Source organism: Mya arenaria, chromosome 12, assembly GCF_026914265.1.
Source record: "Mya arenaria isolate MELC-2E11 chromosome 12, ASM2691426v1".
Lineage (NCBI taxonomy): Eukaryota > Metazoa > Mollusca > Bivalvia > Myida > Myidae > Mya > Mya arenaria.
The window spans coordinates 29,683,973-29,709,996 of NC_069133.1; the positions used below are offsets into that span (position 1 = coordinate 29,683,973).

Here is a 26,024-nt window from a genome sequence, read left to right on the forward strand (position 1 = left end):
CTCTAAATAAAGATATTATTATTATTATTATCATTTTACTAGTACTATAATAGTTCAGTTATCAAAGACGATATTGAAAGTATAATAACTTTATAATTATCAGCCTGAAAAAATCCGATTTTTTGTCCAATCATCATCATGTTTACACCAAATTTGCTAGGGAGGGTCGGGTTTCCCGGCAGAAACTTCTACTTCATCATCGATTTAAGTAGACTAGTCACTAGCAAGCCCTCGTGTTCTTAGAACAAAAACAACATATAAGACTGATATTTTCGGGGTCCTATGGTTGCCCTATACAAAAGCAGCCTAAGTAGTCATATCAATAGTCAATCAGAATAGAGACCACAAGAAGTAGCAGTAGGAGTAGGAGTAGTAGTAGTAGTGGTAGTGGTAGTGGTAGTGGTAGTGGTAGTAGTAGTAGTAGTAGTAGTAGTAGTAGTAGTAGTAGTAGTAGTAGTAGTAGTAGTAGTAGCAGCAGCAGCAGCAGCAGCAGCAGCAGCAGCAGCAGCAGCAGTTGGAGTAGAAGAAGAAGCAGCAGCAGCTGTTTGAGTAGAAGAAGAAGCAGCAGCAGCAGTTTGAGTAGAAGAAGAAGCAGCAGCAGCAGCAGCAACAGCAGCAATAGTAGCAGCACCAGCATCAGCAGCTGTAGTAGAAGCAGCAGCAGCAGCAAAAGCAGCAGCAACAGAAGCAGTAGCTATAGCAGTAGCAGTAACAGTAGTAGCAGTAGTATCATTCATAAAAAAGACTGGTGCTAGTATCAGGTTAATATGACGTCATTTTACTTCAGACTGTGTCATTTGCTGCGCTATCGTTAGTCTTTTTCCTAGCAGACTGGAGAGTTTCGAAGACGTTTCTTAAACGCCCTTATGATTAACATTAAGGTGGTCGTACATTTACGATATTGGCAAATCATAAAATCTCTCTGAAACGCACCTCTGTATCATTTTTTTGTCACATGGAGGGCAAATTCTTCTATGCGCATAGCGATAGTGCGATGATGAAAACAGTGCGATGATGAAAACGTGACAATATGATGATGAAAACACGACAATACGCTGATGAAAACGCTACGGTGCGATACTACGGTAACGAAAACGCGAAATCACAATATTACGATGGGGAAAACGAGACAATAAGATGGTGAAAACACGACAGTATATCGCATTATCATCATCGTACTGTCATATTATCACGTTTTCGTCATCGTACTATCGCGTTTTCTTAATCGTAATGGTCATAATGTATGCAGAGAACAGGCATTTGTAATGTACCAAATTGTGCAAATAAAATAAAACAAACGTATTAAAACAACAACTAACGTACTGGTGACTGCTGAACGAGGATTGGACGTAATTCTGCTGTATGCAATAAATATGATATTGAAATAATATAATTTAAGACGTGATCCTTTTGAGATAAAGCAAGCACATTAACCTACTTTGGTAAGCTGGTACAGCCAGAAGGAGGCGATGTGACCCACAAAGACCTTGTACTAGCATGTAGGGGACAGCAAGGGCTACCACCTAGCACCACTCAATCACTTCTATCTTGTGGTCAGCTGACCCCCAACGTCTAGGGCCTCATATTTGGGTAAACAAGCGCATTGACATGCTTTGGATGGCTGGTTCGGCCAGAATGCTGCGATACGACCCCCACATACTAGGTACTGGCATGTAGGTGACATACAGGGCTATCACTAAGCACCGCCCGATAACTTAATTCCATCTTGGGGTAAGCGTTTGGGCCCTTAACTTCTAGGGCCTCCTATTGTGGTATAACAAGCACATTGGCCTACTTTGGGAGGCTGGTACGGCCAGAATGAGGCTATTTGATCCCCAAAGACCGGATACTGGCACGAAGGGTACAGGACTTTTATCTAACAACGCCCTATAAATACCATCTTTGGGTCCGATTGTCAGCTTTTATTGTTAAAGCAGGTGTGGTCAGTATCTGATAGAAGTTGAAGTACTTACATGTATTGGCTGCTGTATTCATAGAACTTTGATTAGCGTTTCAAAACTCGCGGAAAGAAATATCAGCAACTTCAATGACGACTAGAGGACGCATGGGACAAGAACGAAGAGGATGAACTGACAACAACACAACTTCTGAGGACCGTCGGCCATATCGCGGGATTAGGACCGACTGCCTACCGTCGCCAACCACATCATCGAAGACAAGGAACAGTGGGAATTATAGTTATCAAATCGTGAATATATCATCATTCCATTACTCGAATAAACCCGAATACATTCTGCATGTATTTTGGTTTTGCTTTAATTTTCTAAAGTTTCATTGTCATACCAAAACACTTGTATTACATGTACATAAATTTCAATTGTTTGCATTTTGTATCCAATGTTCTGTTATGTGTTTTCCTATACCTTATATCTATGATATGATTTTATTGATAGTTTTTTCACATGAATTGTCGTATTCTTCTAGTTTTCATTTTATACTGTTCACTGCCAAACTATTTATACTTGAAATCGCTTTAATTTTTTTTTTAATAAATTATTAAAAAGATATTTAATTCATTTCTAGCTTTTCGTACAGTCTAAGACCTCAAAAAAAAGACCCTGGAATGAGGCAACTTGAGGTTAATGCTCCGCCCACGTATCTTTCTAAAAGGCATATAGCGATTGGGTAGTCAAGTTAGTGATACCGTATGGGTATTTCCCATACATTTCTGTTAAATAAAGCAAAGCGTGAGCCGCGGTGTTTCAACAAAACATATTTGAGAGTCTATCATAGTTGTATTCGCACTTTTATTTTGTCTGTAATTATTCAACCTCAAAACAATTTCGTTCTAAACGTGATTACTGTCGATACGTTGTATTCTTGTTATTGAAACAGTTCACCAACACTTTAAAGGTATAGCATTTATTCCATTGGACCATAATTCAAAGCAACTTTAAATACAGTTGAACATCGGATGATATATTGAAAAACGCAAAAAATCACAGGTAAGCCCCCCCCCCCCCCCGGATGATATATTGAAAAACGCAAAAAAAATCACAGGTAAGCCCCCCCCCCCCCCCACCCCTGAAGTAACGTCTCTGTTTCTAAATAGTGATCGGTATACAATGCATCAAGTAAGCATCTACATAATGGTGACATCTGCAAATGTTAGGCAAATTTGGTGTATCATTTACCTTGTTCCGATCTACCGTATAGGCCAACTAAACCGCTCTGATTGTATATTCACGAGATTAATGCATAAAATAATGTTACTTTTTATTAGAAGAAATGATAGTCGTCGTTTCCTGTGGTGGTTTATTATGGCCAGACGTAGAAAGATTCTTTAGGTTACACACCACCATTGTCATTTCCTCTATAATTCAATGTGAAATGATTATTTTTGGACAACATTTATAATTATAAGTTGGATATTTATTTTTTGTGTACGGAACTAATGTAAAATAACATTATCTGGTAATATTTCTTGTTTTTATGATATTTTATAGACGCTATATGCTTTAACCCGGAATCCTGATCGGAACAACTACCCACTTTTGATACTAAACAATTTGTACGTGAAGGATTTGCCATATCAAAAATCTAAAAAAATCCGTCAACGTACAATTATTTGGACTAGAATAGAGAGCTGGTTACGCACCTGAACATTATACTAAAGACTCATGTTTTCGAATTTTAGAACCGTGAACAATTAATTTGGAACTAATTGTTTTCTTAGAAACTGATTTATTAACATATGGTTATAAACTCTTAATTCTTGGGGGATATCACAAAGAAATACTTAATAGGATTTTTGATTATGGTTGTATTGTTTCCAGGTTTAAGTCTATGCCGTTTTGACTCGTGGGCGATTTTAACAGCTTCCTACAATGAAACTAGACTAAAACCTTCACCCCAAACCCTGGAAAAACACATACTTTATATGAGAAAGAGGGCATTGATGACCCGTTGGATTTTTTACGAAAATATATAAAAATAACATCCTAAATAAAAATGGCATCCTGTATCACCCAGTACCGGTTTAAATGAACACCGCCAACCGAGGTATTCCGAAATTTGATGGCGGAAAGGTTTGAAAGGCAAATGTAAACAATCAGCAGTTATGTCATCTTTGAAGGGTAATTGGCCAGTTATCATAAACGTTTAAATAATTCATACTTGCTTAAAATATTCTACAAAAAGGTTGCCTGTAAGCCACGGTTAAAATATATTTCGATGATGCAGTTCAGACTTCTGAACATTTCACTGTTTCATTGATTGAACTTATTTTCAGGTAGACACCATGTCACCACAAGTTTTGGTAAAACATTCTGAGACTTGCATATTATAGACTTTCGTTCTGTAGCCCTATGCAATGGCATTAACCTTAAGCTAAGAAACATCCAGGAGAATCTGGGGTAAAGCCGTCTAGTGTATTTAACAACAAGGGTGTTAAACTTAAATATCCGGATAGCAGTTTGGTTGTGGTTATATCAATATTGTCATATCGAGTTTCAAAACAGCATCAAAAAGTAATTTTACTATTACCTTTTCTTCAGCAATTAATCGTCCTCTTTGTCAATTTTGGGGTTGGGGGTTCAGGCATAAATCATCCTGTAGTGAAAATAAAGTCTTTCCTGCTTGACAGTCTAAATCCTGTCAGTCACTATAACTGTTGTTACATGTATGATGAATGCGATGACAGATACTAAATGGAATGTTTGTTAATTTGAGTTTACAAAGGCCTTCCTGCTTCCTGGCTGCATTATGGCTTAACTTCATCTATGATACCAGCTAGACCTAAATTGTATTTAAATTGCCAAAAGTGACATGAGATACAAGTGCCGTCAAATCCAGACATTAGAAGACTTGAAGAAACACAGTTAGATATAAGAAATCTGGATTAGTCCACCTTAATGGCCGTCAATGAGTCTTTTGACAATTTTTTTACTATGGCAGACTCATGACATCCACCATCCCAGCAAAAAGTAGCGAATGGTCCTTGGCAGAGACAATATTTAAAATTATCTTCGTTATAAATTCAAATTTCTATGAAAATATTATTACCTACTATTAAAACACATTTTTATTTATGTTATTATGCCAAAAAAAGATGTTCAGATATCCCTTACAGGTGTCGATTGCTTATCAAGTACCCCTATATCTGTAAATCTGGGACAAATCTGACAGGTTGTGTAGTACATGTATAACGGTATTCGTGACCCAGAATGTATTTATGTGAACATAACGACTCTAATGACAAATTAAATCCAGTTTAGATCACTGTAGGGTATATATTGAACAACTTTGTCATTATTATTTAAAATCGATGCATAATAATACTATATATTCTTTCGTCCAGTGTTGAATGGTAGAGAGTTGTAGCGTCACAGGGATACACAAGAAATGTCAAAATAATAAAAAAAGTATCCTTGATCGCTCATTATTGTAGCAAAGATCCGGATATGATACCTAGCTCTAGGAGAAGTGATCTCTTGGTTTTTTGATGTGTTAGTTGTAAAGCACCGATACACTGGATACACCTTTCCTGGGTTAAATCAGTATTGAGTACACAATTTTCCCTGTGCTTCCCTTGAAATGGCGAGCGCTAGGCAAGGGAGCGACTGATACCAATTTTAACGCCTTTTTGTTTGATGCGACCTGAGTTTGAACCCCCAACCTACCACACCCAAAGTGATGGCTTTACAACTGAGTTATTGAGGCGGTCAGAATGGAATAAGTATTACCCTATATAAATAAGTAAACTAATGGCCGTCTTTTTTCTTGTTTCAGATTCCTCGTCGGTGGACAGGTATGTTCAACACTATATAAATAATGTATAATAAATGAGAAATTATATATAGGATGTTTTTTTGCTCTACTAGCCAGTAGTACAGCCCTTTTTGGCCTCTTGTTCATTTTATCATATGCCTAAAAGTAGTATTAAATGACGTAAAACTGCATTTTATTAGAATTTTTTTATATGGGCATGTAGTGTCATCTTGGAAATTGCATCATTGATAATGTGTTCCAGTTCTGTCCAAGCTGATATTTGATATAAAGAATAGCAAAACAGGTTAAATTTTCAAAACTGCACAAAAATCAATTTGACTTTTTTTGTTATAAAATTAAAAAATCGAGATATTGTCATGTGTTTGGTGTTGATAATGTTGTCATGCAAATACATTTAAAAAATGAAACTTGGTTTTAAAAGTTGACTGAGACAATACAAACTTGTCTAACAAAGCCATAGCGGTTAACTTAGTTATGCCGTTTGTTTGACTGAAACCCCCCCATACCAGCTTAAATGCTTGTTCCGCTATTTTCTTGTAATACATTTTCAAATCAGTATGGTTGATGGCAGAAGGTTATCCTGTCTCACAACCTCCATTAATGTTTAATTAATATGAGCAGGGAAATAAGATCTATGATATTTTTTGTTTAAGTGAATGCAACATTCAAGTCTTTATAAGAATACGACCCCCAGCCTCAGATGAATCAACATATTCACGAGTGGTAGACGTCGCTGAGTCCAACACACAAGTGTTACTGAAACAGGACCAAAACCCTAGAGTGTTCTCATTTGATTATGTTGCCGATGTTGACTCAACACAGGTAGGAAATAATCATAGATAAAATAGTTACGGTTCCTATAAAGAAAATCATGAAATGATCGATTCAATTTTACAACTTGGTCATAAAGCAGTATTGGTGCATTAAGTTATATTGTTGTTTTCTACTCATTATGTTGCTAAAAGTTTAGATCCCTCTAGGCTTCAGTTTTGTTCATGTTTAATGTCATGTACACGTTTTCAAGCAAGTTACTTAAAGTTTGTACTTCAGGGTTGACTATCAGATACTTGTTTAGATATTGTAAAGACTTAAGGAGTGATCACATTTTGTCATATGTTAATGCAGTATCAATTTATGCAGGTCAAGGTATGCTTGAACATTCCATGAAGCGTTCTTTCTGTTCTTGGGAAATTTGCAAGCATGACCTCCTGCTTTCACTTTGTCGTTTTATTGTATGTAAGAGATATAGAAAATATAATAAACTGTAAGCTCTGGCTGTTCCCTTTAGGACAATATCTTCAACCGACTCGGAAAGAAGGTCATTGAAAACTGTGTGGCAGGCTACAATGGGACAATATTTGCTTAGTGAGTTGCTTTATTGTATTTTCATCTTTGTTAAATCTACAGTTTGGCAATACATTTTTGACAAATAGCCATTTGATTCAATTCACTTATTAGTCACTGTCCTGCTTATATCTTACAATAATGAATTAATGAGAGTGTCTTCTATTTATGCAATTTGTTGGCTACCATAGTGCAAAATACAACAAAAATGAAACAAGTTATGATAATGATTTTAAATTTATGCCTATGTTTGATTTTGTTTGATTGTAAAGTGTTGATTGTGAAGTGCAATATTTTATCAACCTATTTTCCAGTGGACAGACAGGGTCGGGCAAAACATTTACTATGCTTGGTAAGATATGATAAATTTCATTCACTTATCATATTATTATTTATAAACCATTTGGATCCAAATTACCAAAATTATGTGTATTCAATTAAGACAATAACTTTTGTTCAGTACCATAACAAGTTGGTAGTGGTTATTTTGTAAGTACATCTCAGAAAGGAATACAAATACAGTAGAAGCCTTATTAGGTCTGAAGCATGTCAAAAAAGTTAAAAAACATGTATATTATGTTTTGGGGGCGTTTCGTCAAGAATAGGATACAATATCTGTGTGTAGGATAGAATGTCTGTGTGCATGGTACATGTACAATGTCTGTGTGTAGGATTTGACGTCTGTGTGTAGGATACAATGTCTGTGTGTAGGATACAATGTCTGTGTGTTGGATACAATGTCTGTGTGTAGGATACAATGTCTGTGTGTAGGATACAATGTCTGTGTGTAGGATACAATGTCTGTGTGTAGGATACAATGTCTGTGTGAAGGATACAATGTCTGTGTGTAGGATACAATGTCTGTGTGTAGGATACAATGTCTGTGTGTAGGATACAATGTCTGTGTGTTGGATACAATGTCTGTGTGTAGGATTTGACGTCTGTGTGTAGGATACAATGTGTAGGATACAATGTCTGTGTGTTGGATACAATGTCTGTGTGTAGGATACAATGTCTGTGTGTAGGATACAATGTCTGTGTGTAGGATACAATGTCTGTGTGTAGGATACAATGTCTGTGTAAAGGATACAATGTCTGTGTGTAGGATACAATGTCTGTGTGTTGGATACAATGTCTGTGTGTAGGATACAATGTCTGTATGTAGGATACAATGTCTGTGTGTAGGATACAATGTCTGTGTGTTGGATACAATGTCTGTGTGTAGGATACAATGTCTGTGAGAAGGATACAATGTCTGTGTGAAGGATATAATGTCTGTGTGTAGGATACAATGTCTGTGTGTAGGATACAATGTCTGTGTGTAGGATACAATGTCTGTGTGTAGGATACAATGTCTGTGTGTAGGATACAATGTCTGTGTGTTGGATACAATGTCTGTGTGTAGGATACAATGTCTGTGTGTAGAGTTTTTTTCGTCCCTTTTTGGGGCCAAAATTTGACTTCATTCACCTCCTAAAATGGAATGTATTTTCAATTATCCAGGTTGTAGGAGCATTGACCTCTAATCTTTTAGCAAAAGGTTTGACAAGAAGTAGAACATTATAATATATGAATCATACTTGTATTTTACCTTTTTTCCAAAGTGCCCCTCCACCATTCTTTTAAAAATGAAAAAAACAAACACTGATGTGCAGGATACAATGTCAAGGTTGACATGGTAAATTTGTCAAAGAAACATCTAATTGGTGAGGCCTAAATACTTTTTATTTTGCAGGTCCATCAGAAGATGCCGATAACTTTCATCATGAAATGCGTGGAGTTATACCAAGAAGTTTTGAATACCTTTTCCAGTTGATAAATAAGGAAAAAGAAAAGGTTTGTTTGAAAATGTGCTTTTTATTTATTCGAAGCATTAAACCATGAGACATAATATGATATTTGAGCTTTAAAGCACAATTTTATGCCTTCATAAAAATATTCTTTCAAATGAAATTATCCTTGTCAGTTTGTTGAAAATTCCACAATATAATGGAAATCTCCATCCTTGACTACTCTGTCATTTTCACTAAGATATTTAACTGAAACTGACCCCATGTGTCCAAAGTTACAAAAAACTTACTTTAAAGTTCATATTGTCTTTTTTACACAATTTATTTTTATAAAATTATTGATATAAATAATCACTTTTCATTTCATTTAAGGATAAAACTCAAATTTAAAACCAGTTCAAATATTGAATGTTAATTATCAAAAATAATCAATGCAATCTCATGCAAATATGTACTTCAGCGTAGCATTTTGGGTTGTACAAGGTAAGGTCAAAGGCTGACTGTGTTTCTAAAGACACCCAAAACATTTTTTTTGCCATATTTTCAGATGTGGAGAGCCTGGTCATCAGAATTTGGTTTCTGTAGATTTGTTAACATTATTTGTATATATCAGCATGGTGACACGATGCAGTTTTTGTGCAAATGCTCGTTCCTGGAGATTTACAACGAGCAGATTTTTGACCTGCTGGAACCCTCAGCCAACATTTTACATCTTCGAGAAAGCCTGAAAACAGGCGTGTACGTTTCGGGGCTGTCGGAACAAGTAGTGTCTAGTGCTGGCGAGGCGTATGAGGTTAGTGGGCAATAATGGATAGTGTTTTGATAAGAAATGGCTGACTCCTTTGATGGTATTAACTTAATATAAAACAATGTATTGGGTGGATTTTAGTGTAAATGCAATATTATGTTGATCATAAATTTATATGTTTGGGATTTTTTGTAGAATTCTGATTTTATCTTTTATTGCAAGGCTTTCTCAAAGCAATTTCAGCACTGGAAACTTATTGTCACTGCATCTACAGGTTAGAAAATAGATCACATTTGAATCTAATGATGTCAGATGTACTCTGAAATGGTCCTTTTAAAGTAAATCTTGTGATCATCTATGAGATAAAACAAATCTCTTCGAGCTCTGTTGATAGTGAAAGATTGTGAATGGTCCTTCTACACAGGTGCTTCAGTCAAGTTGGCAGAATCGTAAAGTGGCTTCAACCTCCATGAACAGAGAGAGCTCCAGGTCACATGCAGTATTTTGTCTGCAGATCGAATCTAAGGTACACAGTTTTCTTGTTTATTTGAAAGAGTACAATTGCTGCCACCTCATTTCAAAAGGGTTGTTAATAATTATGGCCTTTTGAAAAATGGTGGAATTAACTATAGATGAACAGAGTCAAATATTCATAACATCAAGTGGCGTGCAGAACCGACATTCCAGGCATAATGGTTTAATGTGATTGTTCGAGGTTAAACTTTGAGCCGTAGAGTTCATGTCTGCTACTCATCTCCTAAACTTCAAATGTTCACTATATTGAGACAAATTGCTGAACCCACATTCCCGATACTTTGCTAAAAAGCAAGGTAACAGCAGAGCTCTCACCTAAATTTCTGGACTTTGCCCATTTCTAATATCAAAGCGATATTGACTTTGCCGACAATTTTAAGCTAATTGTAAATCTGTTCCAGCAGTCAAAACATTGCAATTAGCCATTTAAAATCGGTTATCTCCTAATCCCATAATTGGGTCATATATCATCTGAATATCGAAACACCGCCAGTAGGCGAAACAATTGAACGTCAACCTACAAGAACGTACATTGAAAAGACCCTGATCAAATTATCAAAGTTCGATAAATGCAATAGAAAAAGCGAAGGAATTATTAAAAAGGTTTGTCAGTCATTAAAAATCTTAAAAAAAACCCAATTGGAATCTGTATCTTACAAACAAGTCACCCCTTTTTAAACATTTTTGCCTTTGAAGCAGACGGTCATTGTCATTGGCATGTTGGCGCTAAGAATATCAAATACATGACTTTTTGAAAAATATTTTATAGTTCTTTTTGTGAAATGATCATGATGAAAAATTGTTTTGTACCCACAAATACAAGTTATGGCCCCTGATTGACTTAGGTTAAAGTTTTAGGGCAGGTTAAAGTTTTAGGGCAAGTTGGGATTTTCACTTAAAACTCCAATACCATTCATTCAATTGACTTAATACTTCACACAGATGTTCAGAGCCATCACATAATGAGTTTAGATAACTCCATATGATCTTTTATACAAATTATGGCCCCTGATTGACTATGGAACTTAGGTTAAAGTTTTAGGGCAGGTTGGGATATTGTTTAATAACTTCTATACCCTTCATTCAATTGACTTAATACTTCACACAATTGTTCAGGACCATTACCCAATGAGGTTACATAACTCCATATCCTTAATACAAGTTATGGCCCCTGAGTGACTTAGGTTAAAGTTTTAGGCAAGTAAAAGTTAAGGGCAAGTTGGGATTTTAATAAAAAAAAAACGTTCATTAAATGCACTTAATAAAAGTCAAAATTATTTACAACAATCTTACAACAAGAAACATAACTCCGTTTTAAGCCTAAATAAAAGTTATGGCCCTTGAATTTTTATTTTTTTTATTTCCTCTGAAAGGCATATTTGTATATTCTTAACCACATTTTCATAATGGGAAATCAAGTTATTTGAATGACTTGCGTCATTGTTTGGGTGGGCTGGTGGGAGGGCAGCATCAAAGTCACCTTATGTATCGAATAATTTTAGTTAGGTTTGACATAAAGAGACCAAACTTGGTATTATTACATCGTTATTGTATTCTAAGTCAAAGCGGCGTAGTCGAGCGCGCTGTCTTACGACGGCTCTTGCTTCATTACATTGTTTGATTTAATGCAATACCTACAATTTCTGCGGTGTTTTGTAATGAAGGATATAATTGCGGAAAAGATAAGAAGACAAAATGACAATCTGATTTTTCTTTATTTACATGCATGTACAGGCGATGATACAGGATTAACGTTTAATAATTCAAAATACAATTACAAGATGCAAAATGATGGAAATTTGATTGAAAAGTGAAAAGATAAATAAATTTGTTTCTGTATTTATTGTTCAGATAGCAATAATTTCTTCATGCATATTCATCAAAAATACGATTGGTCATTAATAGCTTTGATTGCACGACCCTTAACTTGTGATTGGTCGATCAATTCCTACAGATTTATAATCAATCCTTTTAATATCATAGTGCCAATTAGTGTCAATTAAGCACAGCTGAGATCATAAAACAACACTTGTCATTGTAAGCAAGGTCATAGAACTGTACAGGATGCTGCACAAGGACACAATATCACACCTTATGCAAACACCCAATAAGCAGACGATTTGTGACACATACCTGCTTTGCGACAGACACTGTTGATCACCTGAAATATTTCATCTGAAAAGTTTTATAACAATTGCTTTGTCTCTGCTAAGCTATTTCATTGAAATTTTAATTCTTAACGAATATTCGAATACCCATTTTGGTAACTGAATACTTGCGTGATATCTGGATATCCGGATACCCGGATATTCGCTTCCATCCCTAGTATATATATTTTTTTATTAAATTTAGGAATAAATCTGATTTGCTTTGATTTTATTCCAGTCATTGGTGTATCATGTATGGGACTAGTCTGATTGCCATCATATTATTAAAAATTACTGACAAATCATTTAAAAAAAACCACTACACAGGTTACAGCATGAGATATTAACTCTAATGTAGCATGTCTATTATGTAGTATTATAGTACAGTGCATACAGCAGGTAAAAGGTTATTGTGTCACGTTTCTGCCAAAATTAATCAACACTAGTTTTAATGATTAAATAGGATTTTTTATATACAATTACAATCCTTACAAATGTCAGTAAAGCCACAAGTTTATAAAATGTGTTTGACTTTTTGAATATAAACATCATGATTTATATTGATGAAATGTTTATATATAGGATTATCTATATTGTATAGCATTATAAATATTTTATCTAAAATATACATTATTAGATATAGCACAAATTCCGCATTAAATTGTAACAGTCAGTCAGACAGAGTAATAATGTTCTCTAAAAAAATGTTTTGTCTATTTGATTTAAAAACAAAACAAACAATAATCAAATAAGAGTAGGAACAGCATATATTTTTCTGAACAATTTACCCCACCCACCACAACCTCCTGTCTAGGTATTGTGTCAAGCGATTTATATCTTATGTCATGCATATTATATTTCTTCCATGTATCATTAACCCATTGAAATACCATATCTAATGAGAAAATATAATTTATAACAAACCTGGGGTGGTAAATAATCCGATTTTAGCGCTGTTATTAGACTTCGTTATAACCTGGAAGGAAACCGAAAGTTACTATGCCGCAAAGGATTATGGTATATTGCAAAGTTGCGATCAGCAGAATAAACAGAAGAATGCGCAAAGTATAAACATTTCAAGGGAGGTAACACAAATTATCTGTTCGATCGGTCTGAAGGGATTTTCACCCTTACGTAAGGCTTACGTCATATGCGATTAAAATTTTGACACCCCCATCAGAAGCAAATTTCACAATTTGACAACCACCTACAGATGCAAATTAGCGAAAAAGGCACCCCACCGTATTTGATTTAAAAATTGCTGTCCCCCCTTGGGTTATATGTTTAAATGGAACAGTATTTTACTCTGTTTATGAAGTTAGAAAATGAATGATTTGACAAGACTGATTTTGTCAGTGTGAACATTTCTCAATGCTCTATTATGTATCAGTGACAGAGATTTTAATTGTTGTTTGGTTCTAAAAGGTCAGTTTATTGAAAATTATTTTACCAAAGATAAGTAAACAGCAATGCTGAATGTGACATTGGTACACTATCCTGATCGTATAAGATTCATCCCTGCACTGTTTTTTAAAAGTTCATTTATGAGGCTATTCTGATTGTTTCAAAATGACAGTAAAAGCAATTAATGTGTATGTGAATATATATATAATATTCAGGCATGTAGTCTGGCACTGTATTTGTATCAGGTGTTACGGTTAGCATCACTTCTCCTTATAATCAACCTACTTCTCCCTAATATAACTGGAGGCAGAAGTCACTTCTCCCCAATTTCAGCCTTGTGAGATCCCTTGGTAACAGTTTTAAGGTCAAAGGTCATAGGTGTACGGTTAGCATTTGCCAAAGTTGGTCCAAATGTAAATGGGCATGAAATCTTGGGCAAGCCATATTGCTGTAGTCACTTGAGAGTTTTCACCCTTTAATTATAGAAATTATCTCATATCTGTGTTGTCAGATCAATAACTACAGAAGCCTTTGTCCAAGCATCACCAAATTTGGTAGGTGTGTGTATGGGCCTTATATCTCTGATATGTTCAATAACTCACAATTATCACTGCTTGAGTCACTGGAGAGTAATCACCCTTTGATTATAGTAATTATGACAGGCATATTTTGTGAAAGTAAGGGCTCTTATTTATGAGTGCGATTGGAGCTAACATAGTTCTGTTTCCAAAAGAAGTTTAAAATGCAGCTTAATTTCTCATCTCTTATATTCCGCATTCCAGTCAAATGTCTATGGGTACATGAGGAAGAGTGGGGCTAAGTTGTATATCTGTTATGCGTTGCAATAACACACACACCAAGAATATAAACTAAGCAACAGTTTAATATGTTTTAAGTTAATTCTTCACTCTTTCTTGTTAGTCAACTATCACTTTGGCTACCATTAAGTAAATGCAATTGGTCAGTAAATATATACTTCTAATCGCAAAAATTTAAATTTATGTAGAGTTAAGTTTATTGTGATTGCATCGCCCTGAAGATCTATTGACAGGCAATATCAATTTCCAGGAGAGGAATGGATCAGTGGAGAACATAAAGACATCACAGCTTAACCTTGTTGATCTGGCTGGGTCAGAGAGACAGAAGGACACACAAGCTAGAGGACTACGACTCAAGGTTCAAAAACAAATACTCAGTAAATCTGCTTTGTGGTAGAGTGCAGAGTGAATCATTCAAGTTTTGATAGCTGGTGGTTTGATATAAATTTGGTTTTTAAAAAGAATGCTTTATAGAGATTTATGTTGATGTCAAACATACACTGAAATATTGAAATCATAGTTTACACGGATCGGGTTAAAACACAATTTTAATGACGTTAATTAATTAACAGTTTATTTTCTTTTTAGGCATATAATTAAGAAAAAATGTTTTTGTATCATAGTAATATCACAAGCAATTTTATCTGGTGAAAACCAATTATAAATAATTTACACAAGGTTACGCCACTTATGATTTGGATGATCCGCAATGAATGTGTTCAAATAAAAAAAAGGTAATTATTTGTAGGAAGCTGGCTCAATAAACAAATCCTTGTCTAACTTGGGCAATGTGATCATGGCGCTTGTACGTGTGTCTGTTGACAACAAAAAGAGGTACATCCCGTATCGAGATTCGAAACTCACCTTTCTACTACGAGACTCACTAGGAGGGAACTCAAAGACCAGCTTGATTGCGTGTGTCCATCCTGGTGCAAAGTAAGAATTGCCATACTTTCAGGATAAATTGTTTACCTTTATTATTGATTCATGTTTGTCTGACTTCAAGCTGGTGTGTTTTTAAAGGGAACAGCTTGAATCATGTCCTTGTCTTAGCCATGCTTATTGGTGGCGTTGTGGAATTTTTTTTTTGTCAAAACTATTTAAGCTCTATACTAGGTCACACTAATCATGCTCTTGTGTTTAAAGTTAGACATGGAAAAACTCGTTGGAAGCCTTGGTGTTCTTGGTCACTGTTTGGTATTTATTAACCAGAGTACTGGATACCATGTATTAGTTGCCCAGACAGTGGTAATGGGCATAATGTAATGGTTCCGATCTGTCATTGGCTGATTGGGCCACTTCAGTCTTCAGGTCATGTGATTAACAGATTCTCCCACAGTCAATCTAGATTTTTGAGGTTAGATTTTCTATCATCTAAAATGCTTAAGAACTCTTAAATGACTGCCTTTGGTATGATGATGGTGGTTACACTGGGCCTGGAGACAGACAGAAGGCCAACTTTGAAACATTCATGTATGCATTCCCTGTAACAAAATTATTACAGAAATGCCAGTGTGTTTCGTCATTTTGCGAGTAAGCACCATCAAAACAGCTTGCAAACATAATATGTGTTTCAGGTGCTTTGGTGAGACTTTGTCCACTCTCCAGTTTGCCAAGAGAGCCAAAATGATCAAGAACAAGGTATGTAATTAATTTCTTTGAAAGCCAATGTGATATTGAGGAGATAATACATAAAAATTTTTAGGAATTATTCTAGAATCCAAGCCACATCAAACGAAAGATGAAGACAGTACAAAATGTTAATGAACCAAAATCCGTTTTCTCAAACTTTCCCTCTTTTGTATCTCCAGCAACAACCAAAGGACCCCATTTGAGATAAGTTCATTAATGGGCTATCCTCTATTGCCAGACTTGAATAATTCACATACAAAAAATGAAGAGAATTGTTAAAAGAAACATAAGAAATATCGTAGACATTTTGCTTTTTTGATTCTGATGTTAAAGTTGTTTTTTTTACATGTATTTGTTGGTAGTTTTAAAAATAACCAAGACCAATTTAAAATGTATACAAGTTTCATCCTTATCTCATGTGTCATGTAACATCAGGCCATTCTGAATGAAAATTCAATGGGAAACATAACTCAACTACAAGAGGAAATCCGGGCCCTGAAAGAGGAACTACAGATGTTTAAATCTGGCACCATCCCTAGTCAACCCTCACAGGGTGAGTAGTTATACAGACTGGCACCTTGTAAACCCTCTGGGTGAGTTCTACAGTCTGGCACCTTGTCAGCCCTCTCTGGGTGAGTAGTTCTACAGTCTGGTACCTTGTCAACCCTCTGGGTGAGTAGTTTATACAGTCTGGCACCTTGTCAACCCTCTCTGGGTGAGTAGTTATACAGTCTGGTACCTTGTCAACCCTCTGGGTGAGTAGTTTATACAGTCTGGTACCTTGTCAACCCTCTCTAGGTGAGTAGTAATACAGTCTGGCACCTTGTCAACCCTCTCTGGGTGAGTAGTTCTACAGTCTGGCACCTTGTCAACCCTCTGGGTGAATAGTTTATACAGTCTGGCACCTTGTAAACCGTCTCTAGGTGAGTAGTAATACAGTCTGGCACCTTGTCAACCCTCTCGGGGTGAGTAGTTATACAGTCTGGTACCTTGTCAACCCTCTGGGTGAGTAGTTATACAGTCTGGCACCTTGTCAACCGTCTCTAGGTGAGTAGTTCAACAGTTTGGTACCTTGGCAACCCCCTCTGGGTGAGTAGTTTATACATTCTGGCACCTTGTAAACCGTCTCGAGGTGAGTAGTTATACAGTCTGGCACCTTGTCAACCCTCTCTAGATGAGTAGTTCTACAGTCTGGCACTTTGTCAACCCTCTGGGTGAGTAGTTTATACAGTCTGGCACCTTGTCAACCCTCTGGGTGAGTAGTTTATACAGTCTGGCACCTTGTCAACCCTCTCTGGGTGAGTAGTTATACAGTCTGGTACCTTGTCAACCCTCTGGGTGAGTAGTTTATACAGTCTGGTACCTTGTCAACCCTCTCTGGGTGAGTAGTTATAGTCTGGTACCTTGTCAACCCTCTGGGTGAGTAGTTATACAGTCTGGTACCTTGTCAACCCTCTGGGTGAGTAGTTTATACAGTCTGGCACCTTGTCGACCCTCTCTGGGTGAGTAGTTATACAGTCTGGTACCTTGTCAACCCTCTGGGTGAGTAGTTATACAGTCTGGTACCTTGTCAACCCTCTCTGGGTGAGTAGTTTATACAGTCTGGCACCTTGTCAACCCTCTGGGTGAGTAGTTTATACAGTCTGGCACCTTGTCAACCCTCTGGGTGAGTAGTTTATACAGTCTGGCACCTTGTCAACCCTCTCTGGGTGAGTAGTTCTACAGTCTGGCACCTTGTAAACCCTCTCTGGGTGAGTAGTTCTACAGTCTGGCACTTTGTAAACCCTCTCTGGGTGAGTAGTTTATACAGTCTGGCACCTTGCAAACCGTCTCTAGGTGAGTAGTTATACAGTCTGGTACCTTGTCAACCCTCTCTAGATGAGTAGTTCTACAGTCTGGCACTTTGTCAACCCTCTGGGTGAGTAGTTTATACAGTCTGGCACCTTGTCAACCCTCTGGGTGAGTAGTTTATACAGTCTGGCACCTTGTCAACCCTCTCTGGGTGAGTAGTTCTACAGTCTGGCACCTTGTCAACCCTCTCTGGGTGAGTAGTTCTACAGTCTGGCACCTTGTCAACCCTCTGGGTGAGTAGTTTATACAGTCTGGCACCTTGTCAACCCTCTGGGTGAGTAGTTTATACAGTCTGGCACCTTGTCAACCCTCTCTGGGTGAGTAGTTCTACAGTCTGGCACCTTGTCAACCCTCTCTGGGTGAGTAGTTCTACAGTCTGGCACCTTGTTAACCCTCTGGGTGAGTAGTTTATACAGTCTGGCACCTTGTAAACCGTCTCTAGGTGAGTAGTTATACAGTCTGGCACCTTGTCAACCCTCTCTGGGTGAGTAGTTCTACAGTCTGGCACTTTGTCAACCCTCTGGGTGAGTAGTTATACAGTCTGGCACCTTGTCAACCCTCTCTGGGTGAGTAGTTCTACAGTCTGGCACCTTGTCAACCCTCTGGGTGAGTAGTTTATACAGTCTGGCACCTTGTAAACCGTCTCTAGGTGAGTAGTTATACAGTCTGGCACCTTGTCAACCCTCTCTGGGTGAGTAGTTCTACAGTCTGGCACTTTGTCAACCCTCTGGGTGAGTAGTTATACAGTCTGGTACCTTGTAAACCCCTTTGGGTGAGTAGTTATACAGTCTGTCACCTTGTAAACTGTCTGGGTGAGTAGTTATACAGTCTGGCACCTTGTCAACCATTTCTGGGTGAGTAGTTCTACAGTCTGGCACCTTGTCAACCCTCTGGGTGAGTAGTTATACAGTCTGGCACCTTGTAAACCGTCTGGGTGAGTAGATACAGTCTGGCACCTTGTCAACCCACTCTGGGTGAGTAGTTCTACAGTCTGGCACCTTGTAAACCCTCTAGGTGAGTAATTTATACAGTCTGGCACCTTGTCAACCCTCTGGGTGAGTAGTTCTACAGTCTCGCACCTTGAAAACCCTCTCCGGGTGAGTAGTTTATACAGTCTGGCACCTTGTAAACCGTCTGGGTGAGTAGTTATACAGTCTGGCACCTTGTCAACCCTCTGGGTGAGTAGTTATACAGTCTGGCACCTTGTAAACCCTCTGGGTGAGTAGTTATACAGTCTGGCACCTTGTCAACCCTCTGGGTGAGTAGTTATACAGTCTGGCACCTTGTAAACCGTCTCTAGGTGAGTAGTTATACAGTCTGGCACCTTGTCAACCCTCTGGGTGAGTAGTTATACAGTCTGGCACCTTGTCAACCCTCTGGGTGAGTAGTTATACAGTCTGGCACCTTGTCAACCCTCTGGGTGAGTAGTTATACAGTCTGGCACCTTGTAAACCGTCTGGGTGAGTAGTTATACAGTCTGGCACCTTGTCAACCCTCCCTTTGTGAGTAGTTTATACAGTTTGGCACCTTGTAAACAGTCTCTAGGTGAGTAGTTCAACAGTCTGGTACCTTGGCAACCCCCTCTGGGTGAGTAGTTATACAGTCTGGCACCTTGTAAATCGTCTCTAGGTGAGTAGTTCAACAGTCTGGTACCTTGGCAACTCTCTCTGGGTGAGTAGTTATACAGTCTGGCACCTTGTCAACCCTCTCTGGGTGAGTAGTTCTACAGTCTGGTACCTTGGCAACTCTCTCTGGGTGAGTAGTTATACAGTCTGGCACCTTATAAACCGTCTCTAGGTGAGTAGTTATACAGTCTGGCACCTTGTCAACCCTCTCTGGGTGAGTAGTTCTACAGTCTGGCACTTTGTCAACCCTCTGGGTGAGTAGTTTATACAGTCTGGCACCTTGTCAACCCTCTCTGGGTGAGTAGTTCTACAGTCTGGCACCTTGTCAACCCTCTCTGGGTGAGTAGTTCTACAGTCTGGATCCTTGTCAACCCTCTCTGGGTGAGTAGTTCTACAGTCTGGCACCTTGTCAACCCTCTGGGTGAGTAGTTAATACAGTCTGGCACCTTGTAAACTGTTTCGAGGTGAGTAGTTATACAGTCTGGCACCTTGTCAACCCTCTCTGGGTGAGTAGTTATACAGTCTGGCACCTTGCCAACCCTCTGGGTGAGTAGTTTTTACAGTCTGGCACCTTGTCAACCCTCTCTTGGTGAGTAGTTCTACAGTCTTGCACCTTGTCAACCCTCTGGGTGAGTAGTTTATACAGTCTGGCACCTTGTAAACTGTCTCTGGGTGAGTAGTTATACAGTCTGGCACCTTGTTAACCCTCTGGGTGAGTAGTTTATACAGCCTGGCACCTTGTAAACCATCTGGGTGAGTAGTTAGACAGTCTGGCACCTTGTCAACCCTCTCTGGGTGAGTAGTTCTACAGTCTGGCACCTTGTCAACCCTCTCTGGGTGAGTAGTTCTACAGTCTGGCACCTTGTAAACCGTCTGGGTGAGTAGTTATACAGTCTGGCACCTTGTCAACCCTCTGGGTGAGTAGTTCTACAGTCTGGCACCTTGTAAACCCTCTGGGTGAGTAGTTTATACAGTCTGGCACCTTGTCAACCCTCTGGGTGAGTAGTTCTACAGTCTGGCACCTTGAAAACCCTCTCTGGGTGAGTAGTTATACAGTCTGGCACCTTGTAAACCCTCTGGGTGAGTAGTTATACGGTCTGGCACCTTGTAAACCCTCTAGGTGAGTAGTTATACAGTCTGGCACCTTGTCAACCCTCTGGGTGAGTAGTTATACGGTCTGGTACGTTGTCAACACTCTGGGTGAGTAGTTATACAGTCTGGCACCTTGTCAACCCTCTGGGTGAGTAGTTATACAGTCTGGCACCTTGAAAACCCTCTCTGGGTGAGTAGTTATACAGTCTGGCACCTTGTAAACCCTCTTGGTGAGTAGTTATACAGTCTGGCACCTTGTAAACCCTCTGGGTGAGTAGTTCTACAGTCTGGCACCTTGTCAACCCTCTGGGTGAGTAGTTTTACAGTCTGGTACCTTGTCAACCCTCTGGGTGAGTAGTTATACAGTCTGGCACCTTGTCAACCCCCTCTGGGTGAGTAGTTATACAGTCTGGCACCTTGTAAACCGTCTGGGTGAGTAGTTATACAGTCTGGCACCTTGTAAACCCTCTGGGTGAGTAGTTCTACAGTCTGGCACCTTGTAAACCGTCTGGGTGAGTAGTTCTACAGTCTGGCACCTTGTCAACCCTCTGGGTGAGTAGTTATACAGTCTGGCACCTTGTAAACCCTCTGGGTGAGTAGTTATACAGTCTGACACCTTGTCAACCCTCTGGGTGAGTAGTTATACAGTCTGGCACCTTGTAAACCGTCTCTAGGTGAGTAGTTATACAGTCTGGCACCTTGTCAACCCCCTGGGTGAGTAGTTTATACAGTCTGGCACCTTGTCAACCCTCTGGGTGAGTAGTTATACAGTCCGGCACCTTGTCAACCCTCCCTTTGTGAGTAGTTATACAGTCTGGCACCTTGTCAACCCTCTAGGTGAGTAGTTCAACAGTCTGGTACCTTGGCAACCCCCTCTGGGTGAGTAGTTATACAGTCTGGCACCTTGTAAACCGTCTCTAGGTGACTAGTTATACAGTCTGGCACCTTGTCAACCCTCTCTGGGTGAGTAGTTTATACAGTCTGGTACCTTGTCAACTATCTGGGTGATTAGTTTATACAGTCTGGTACCTTGGCAACCCCTCTGGGTGAGTAGTTATACAGTCTGGCACCTTGTCAACCGTCTCTAGGTGAGCAGTTATACAGTCTGGCACCTTGTCAACCCTCACAGGGTGAGAAGTTTATACAGTCTGGCACCTTGTCAACCCTCTCTAGGTGAGTAGTTCTACAGTCTGGCACCTTGGCAACCCTCACAGGGTGAGTAGTTTATACAGTCTGGCACCTTGTAAACCGTCTGGGTGAGTAGTTATACAGTCTGGCACCTTGTCAACCCTCTCTGGGTGAGTAGTTCTACAGTCTGGCACCTTGTCAACCCTCTGGGTGAGTAGTTTATACAGTCTGGCACCTTGTCAACCCTCTGGGTGAGTAGTTATACAGTCTGGCACCTGGTCAACTCTCTGGGTGAGTAGTTATACAGTCTGGTACCTTGTAAACCGTCTCTAGGTGAGTAGTTATACAGTCTGGCACCTTGTCAACCCTCTCTGGGTGAGTGGTTCTACAGTCTGGCACCTTGTCAACCCTCTAGGTGAGTTGTTTATACATCTGGCACCTTGTCAACCCTCTAAGTGAGTAGTTTATACAGTCGGGTACCTTGTCAACCCTCTCTGGGTGAGTAGTTCTACAGTCTGGCACCTTGTCAACCCTCTCTGGGTGAGTAGTTCTACAGTCTGGCACCTTGTCAACCCTCTGGGTGAGTAGTTTATACAGTCTGGCACCTTGTCAACCCGCTCTGGGTGAGTAGTTCTACAGTCTGGCACCTTGTCAACCCTCTGGGTGAGTAGTTTATACAGTCTGGCACCTTGTAAACCGTCTCGAGGTGAGTAGTTATACAGTCTGGCACCTTGTCAACTCTCTCTGTGTGAGTAGTTATACAGTCTGGCACCTTGTCAACCCTCACAGGGTGAGAAGTTTATACAGTCTGGCACCTTGTCAACCCTCTCTAGGTGAGTAGTTCTACAGTCTGGCACCTTGGCAACCCTCACAGGGTGAGTAGTTTATACAGTCTGGCACCTTGTAAACCCTCTGGGCGAGTAGTTATACAGTCTGGCACCTTGTCAACCCTCTCTGGGTGAGTAGTTCTACAGTCTGGCACCTTGTAAACCGTCTCTAGGTGAGTAGTTCAACAGTCTGGTACCTTGGCAACCCTCTCTGGGTGAGTAGTTATACAGTCTGGCACCTTGTCAACCCTCTCTGGGTCAGTAGTTATACAGTCTGGTACCTTGGCAACTCTCTCTGGGTGAGTAGTTATACAGTCTGGCACCTTGTCAACCCTCTCTGGGTGAGTAGTTATACAGTCTGGTACCTTGTCAACCCTCTCTTGGTGTTTATTTTACAGTTTTAATAGGAAACTCCCTTGGTTATGAAAATGCAATTGGAAATATCAATTATATTGCTTTGTGAGTGTGATTTATGCACACAGAATTGAACTACTACAGATGTTTATTTAAATCTTGGACCATTCCTAGTCTGATATGGTACAGTTAGATAACTTATCGAGTTTTATTTCACATCTTATCTTGAACATTTCGTCTTTTATCTGGGAATATTCCTATAAAGTCCTATCTTGGACCATTTTTTGGACCCTTTCTAGTCTAATCTGGAACAATTCCTAGTTAAATCTTGAACCATTCCTAATCCAATATGGGATCTTTCATAGTCTATCAGTAATATTTTAAAGGACAATACAACTTTAAATAAAATACCTTAAACAGGGTTTAAACATTTATCTACAGCTCAAACAATGTCATATGTAATAAAAGCTACAAGATACATAGTTTTATATTTGCATAAATAAACTATGTATACAAATTGATGCATATTTGTATTATACAGCTGTATCGGAGGAGAGCATGCCAGTGTTAAAGGAGATGTTCTTACAAGCCATGTACCTGAGGCAGAAAGCTGATGCTGAAAAACAGGTGATTCTAGGAAAAAAACATCAGTCATAAGATAAGATTAGATGAGATAAGATAAATATTTCCAATCATGGGTCATGTTATATGACATGTTAATCACAGTTATGTATTGCAGGAAATAAATTGAAACAATAAGGTAACATATTTAGTATAGGTAAATAAGACTTCATTTTTATTTTTTTAAACACAAAATTAATAACATATGCTCATTTGGAAAATTAATAAACATGTTTCCCATTTTTTTTCTATGCATATCTAAATTGTGTTCATATATCAGAATAGTGTACGGCATAACGGTTCTTTAAATGCATCTGATTTTTAGCTCGACTATTCAAAGAATAGGTGGGCTATACTACTCGCCCCGGCGTCAGCGTCGGCGTCCGGTTAAAGTTTTAGGGCAAGTTGGGATTTTCTTTTATAAGTCCAATACCCTACATTCAATTGACTTAATACTTCAGGCAGTTGTTCAGGGCCATCACATGATGAGATAAGATAACTCCATATTATTCTTTACACAGATTATGGCCCCTGATTGACTATGGAACTTAGGTTAAAGTTTTAGGGCAAGTTGGAATATTTATTAATAACTTCTATATCCTTTGTTAAATTGACTTAACACTTCACACAGTTGTTCCGGACCATCACACAATAAGGTTACATAACTCCATATTATCCTATATACAAGTTATGGCCCCTGATTGACTTAGGTTAAAGTTTTAGGGCAGGTTAAAGTTTTAGGGCAAGTTGGGATTTTCACTTAAAACTCCAATACCATTCATTCAATTGACTTAATACTTCACACAGATGTTCAGAGCCATCACATAATGAGGTTAGATAACTCCATATTATCTTTTATACAAATTATGGCCCCTGATTGACTATGGAACTTAGGTTAAAGTTTTAGGGCAGGTTGGGATATTGTTTAATAACTTCTATACCCTTCATTCAATTGACTTAATACTTCACACAGTTGTTCAGGACCATCACCCAATGAGGTTACATACATCCATATCCTTAATACAAGTTATGGCCCCTGAAAGTTTTAGGCAAGTAAAAGTTAAGGGCAAGTTGGGTTTTAAAAAAAAACAACTTCTATACCGTTCATTAAATGCACTTAATAAAATTCAAATTTGTTTACGACCATCTTACAACAAGAAACAAATCCGTTTTAAGCCTAAATACAAGTTGTTTTTTTTTCAATTTCCTTTGAAAGGCATATTTGTATATTCTTAATCACATTTTCATAATAGGAAATCAAGTTATTTGAATGACTTGGGTCATTGTTTTGGTGGGCTGGTTGGAGAGCAGCATCAAAGTCACCTTATGAATCGAATAATTTTAGTTAGGTTTGACATAAAGAGACCAAACTTGGTATTATTACATCGTTATTGTATTCTAAGTCAAAGCGGTAGTCCAATGCGCTGTCTTACAAGGGCTCTTGTTATTGTAGCTTTTGACTTTTATTAAGAGAATGTAAAGTAAATGGTATTGAGCAGGAGAAAATGAGTACTGTTGACAGGTCTGGTGTCACAGGTTCCACATATTGTTCAACTCCGTGTTATTCTGCGTTGCAATTGCACAGAAGAGCATTATGTATGTCTGAAATATTATTCTGTAATGGTGTGTCATGGCACATGACTTGGCTTGCGTTGGGTTGGGAAGACAGATTTCCTGGCCCGGTAAAAATATGTAAATGCATGTCAGTAATGCAAAAAAAGTTCATCTTGCCATGCTGAAATACTGGATATATACAGTTGGGGTAGGAGATTTAAAATAAAAAAAACTGTTGTAAAGTTATCTAATTTTAGATATAAAAATCATAGCTTTGGTAGTGGTGTTTTTGTCCCAAAACTATTAATCATGTTTACAGGGAGAATAATCATGACATCATTATTTGTAACCTGACCCTTAACGCTGACATAAAAATTGTTGATCTTTGCCCTGCGATCAAATGGGAAAATGAATGAGTGTTGGTACTGACTTGCTGTGCTCTTGTCGTTTTTTTCCACAAATGATCCAGTCCAGTCTGATCAAATGAGTTGCTAGAATATGATCCATTTTTAGGAGCTTGTTGAATCCATTGACAACCTGAAGGACATAATACAGAAGAAGGACAAGGCGCTACAGACAAACAAGATGATCATCAAGTTCCGAGATAACAACGTGAAGAGGCTGGAAGATAAACTGAAGGGGAAAGAGCCGCAAGATTCACAGATTGTTAGTTTCTGTGCAAGACATGATTTCTGGCTGTTTATTGTCTTCTGCATAAAGTAGTTGTTCTGTGATGTTATTCAAAGTACATTTATTCTATGTTTCCCTTTTTCTTTTCATAGTTGTGTCTGATTATTGATAAGC

General features: G+C 38.4%; 1 protein-coding gene across 2 annotated transcripts in view; it reads left to right on the forward strand.

Annotated features, from left to right (window-relative positions):
- Positions 1-4,012: 4,012 nt before the first annotated feature.
- LOC128211408 (kinesin-like protein KIF15) overlaps positions 4,013-26,024 on the forward strand; it is an 80,189-nt gene continuing 58,177 nt past the window's right edge. For both annotated transcript variants that reach the window (XM_052916163.1, XM_052916165.1), the window contains exons 1-14: positions 4,013-4,097; positions 5,752-5,770; positions 6,405-6,573; positions 7,040-7,116; positions 7,410-7,447; positions 8,831-8,931; positions 9,499-9,678; positions 10,058-10,159; positions 14,787-14,894; positions 15,285-15,472; positions 16,114-16,177; positions 16,604-16,721; positions 23,587-23,672; positions 25,734-25,886. In XM_052916163.1, the coding sequence (XP_052772123.1) occupies positions 4,082-4,097; positions 5,752-5,770; positions 6,405-6,573; positions 7,040-7,116; positions 7,410-7,447; positions 8,831-8,931; positions 9,499-9,678; positions 10,058-10,159; positions 14,787-14,894; positions 15,285-15,472; positions 16,114-16,177; positions 16,604-16,721; positions 23,587-23,672; positions 25,734-25,886 (1,419 nt within the window). In that variant the 5' untranslated portion in view covers positions 4,013-4,081. The remainder of the gene's footprint in view (positions 4,098-5,751; positions 5,771-6,404; positions 6,574-7,039; positions 7,117-7,409; positions 7,448-8,830; positions 8,932-9,498; positions 9,679-10,057; positions 10,160-14,786; positions 14,895-15,284; positions 15,473-16,113; positions 16,178-16,603; positions 16,722-23,586; positions 23,673-25,733; positions 25,887-26,024) is intronic.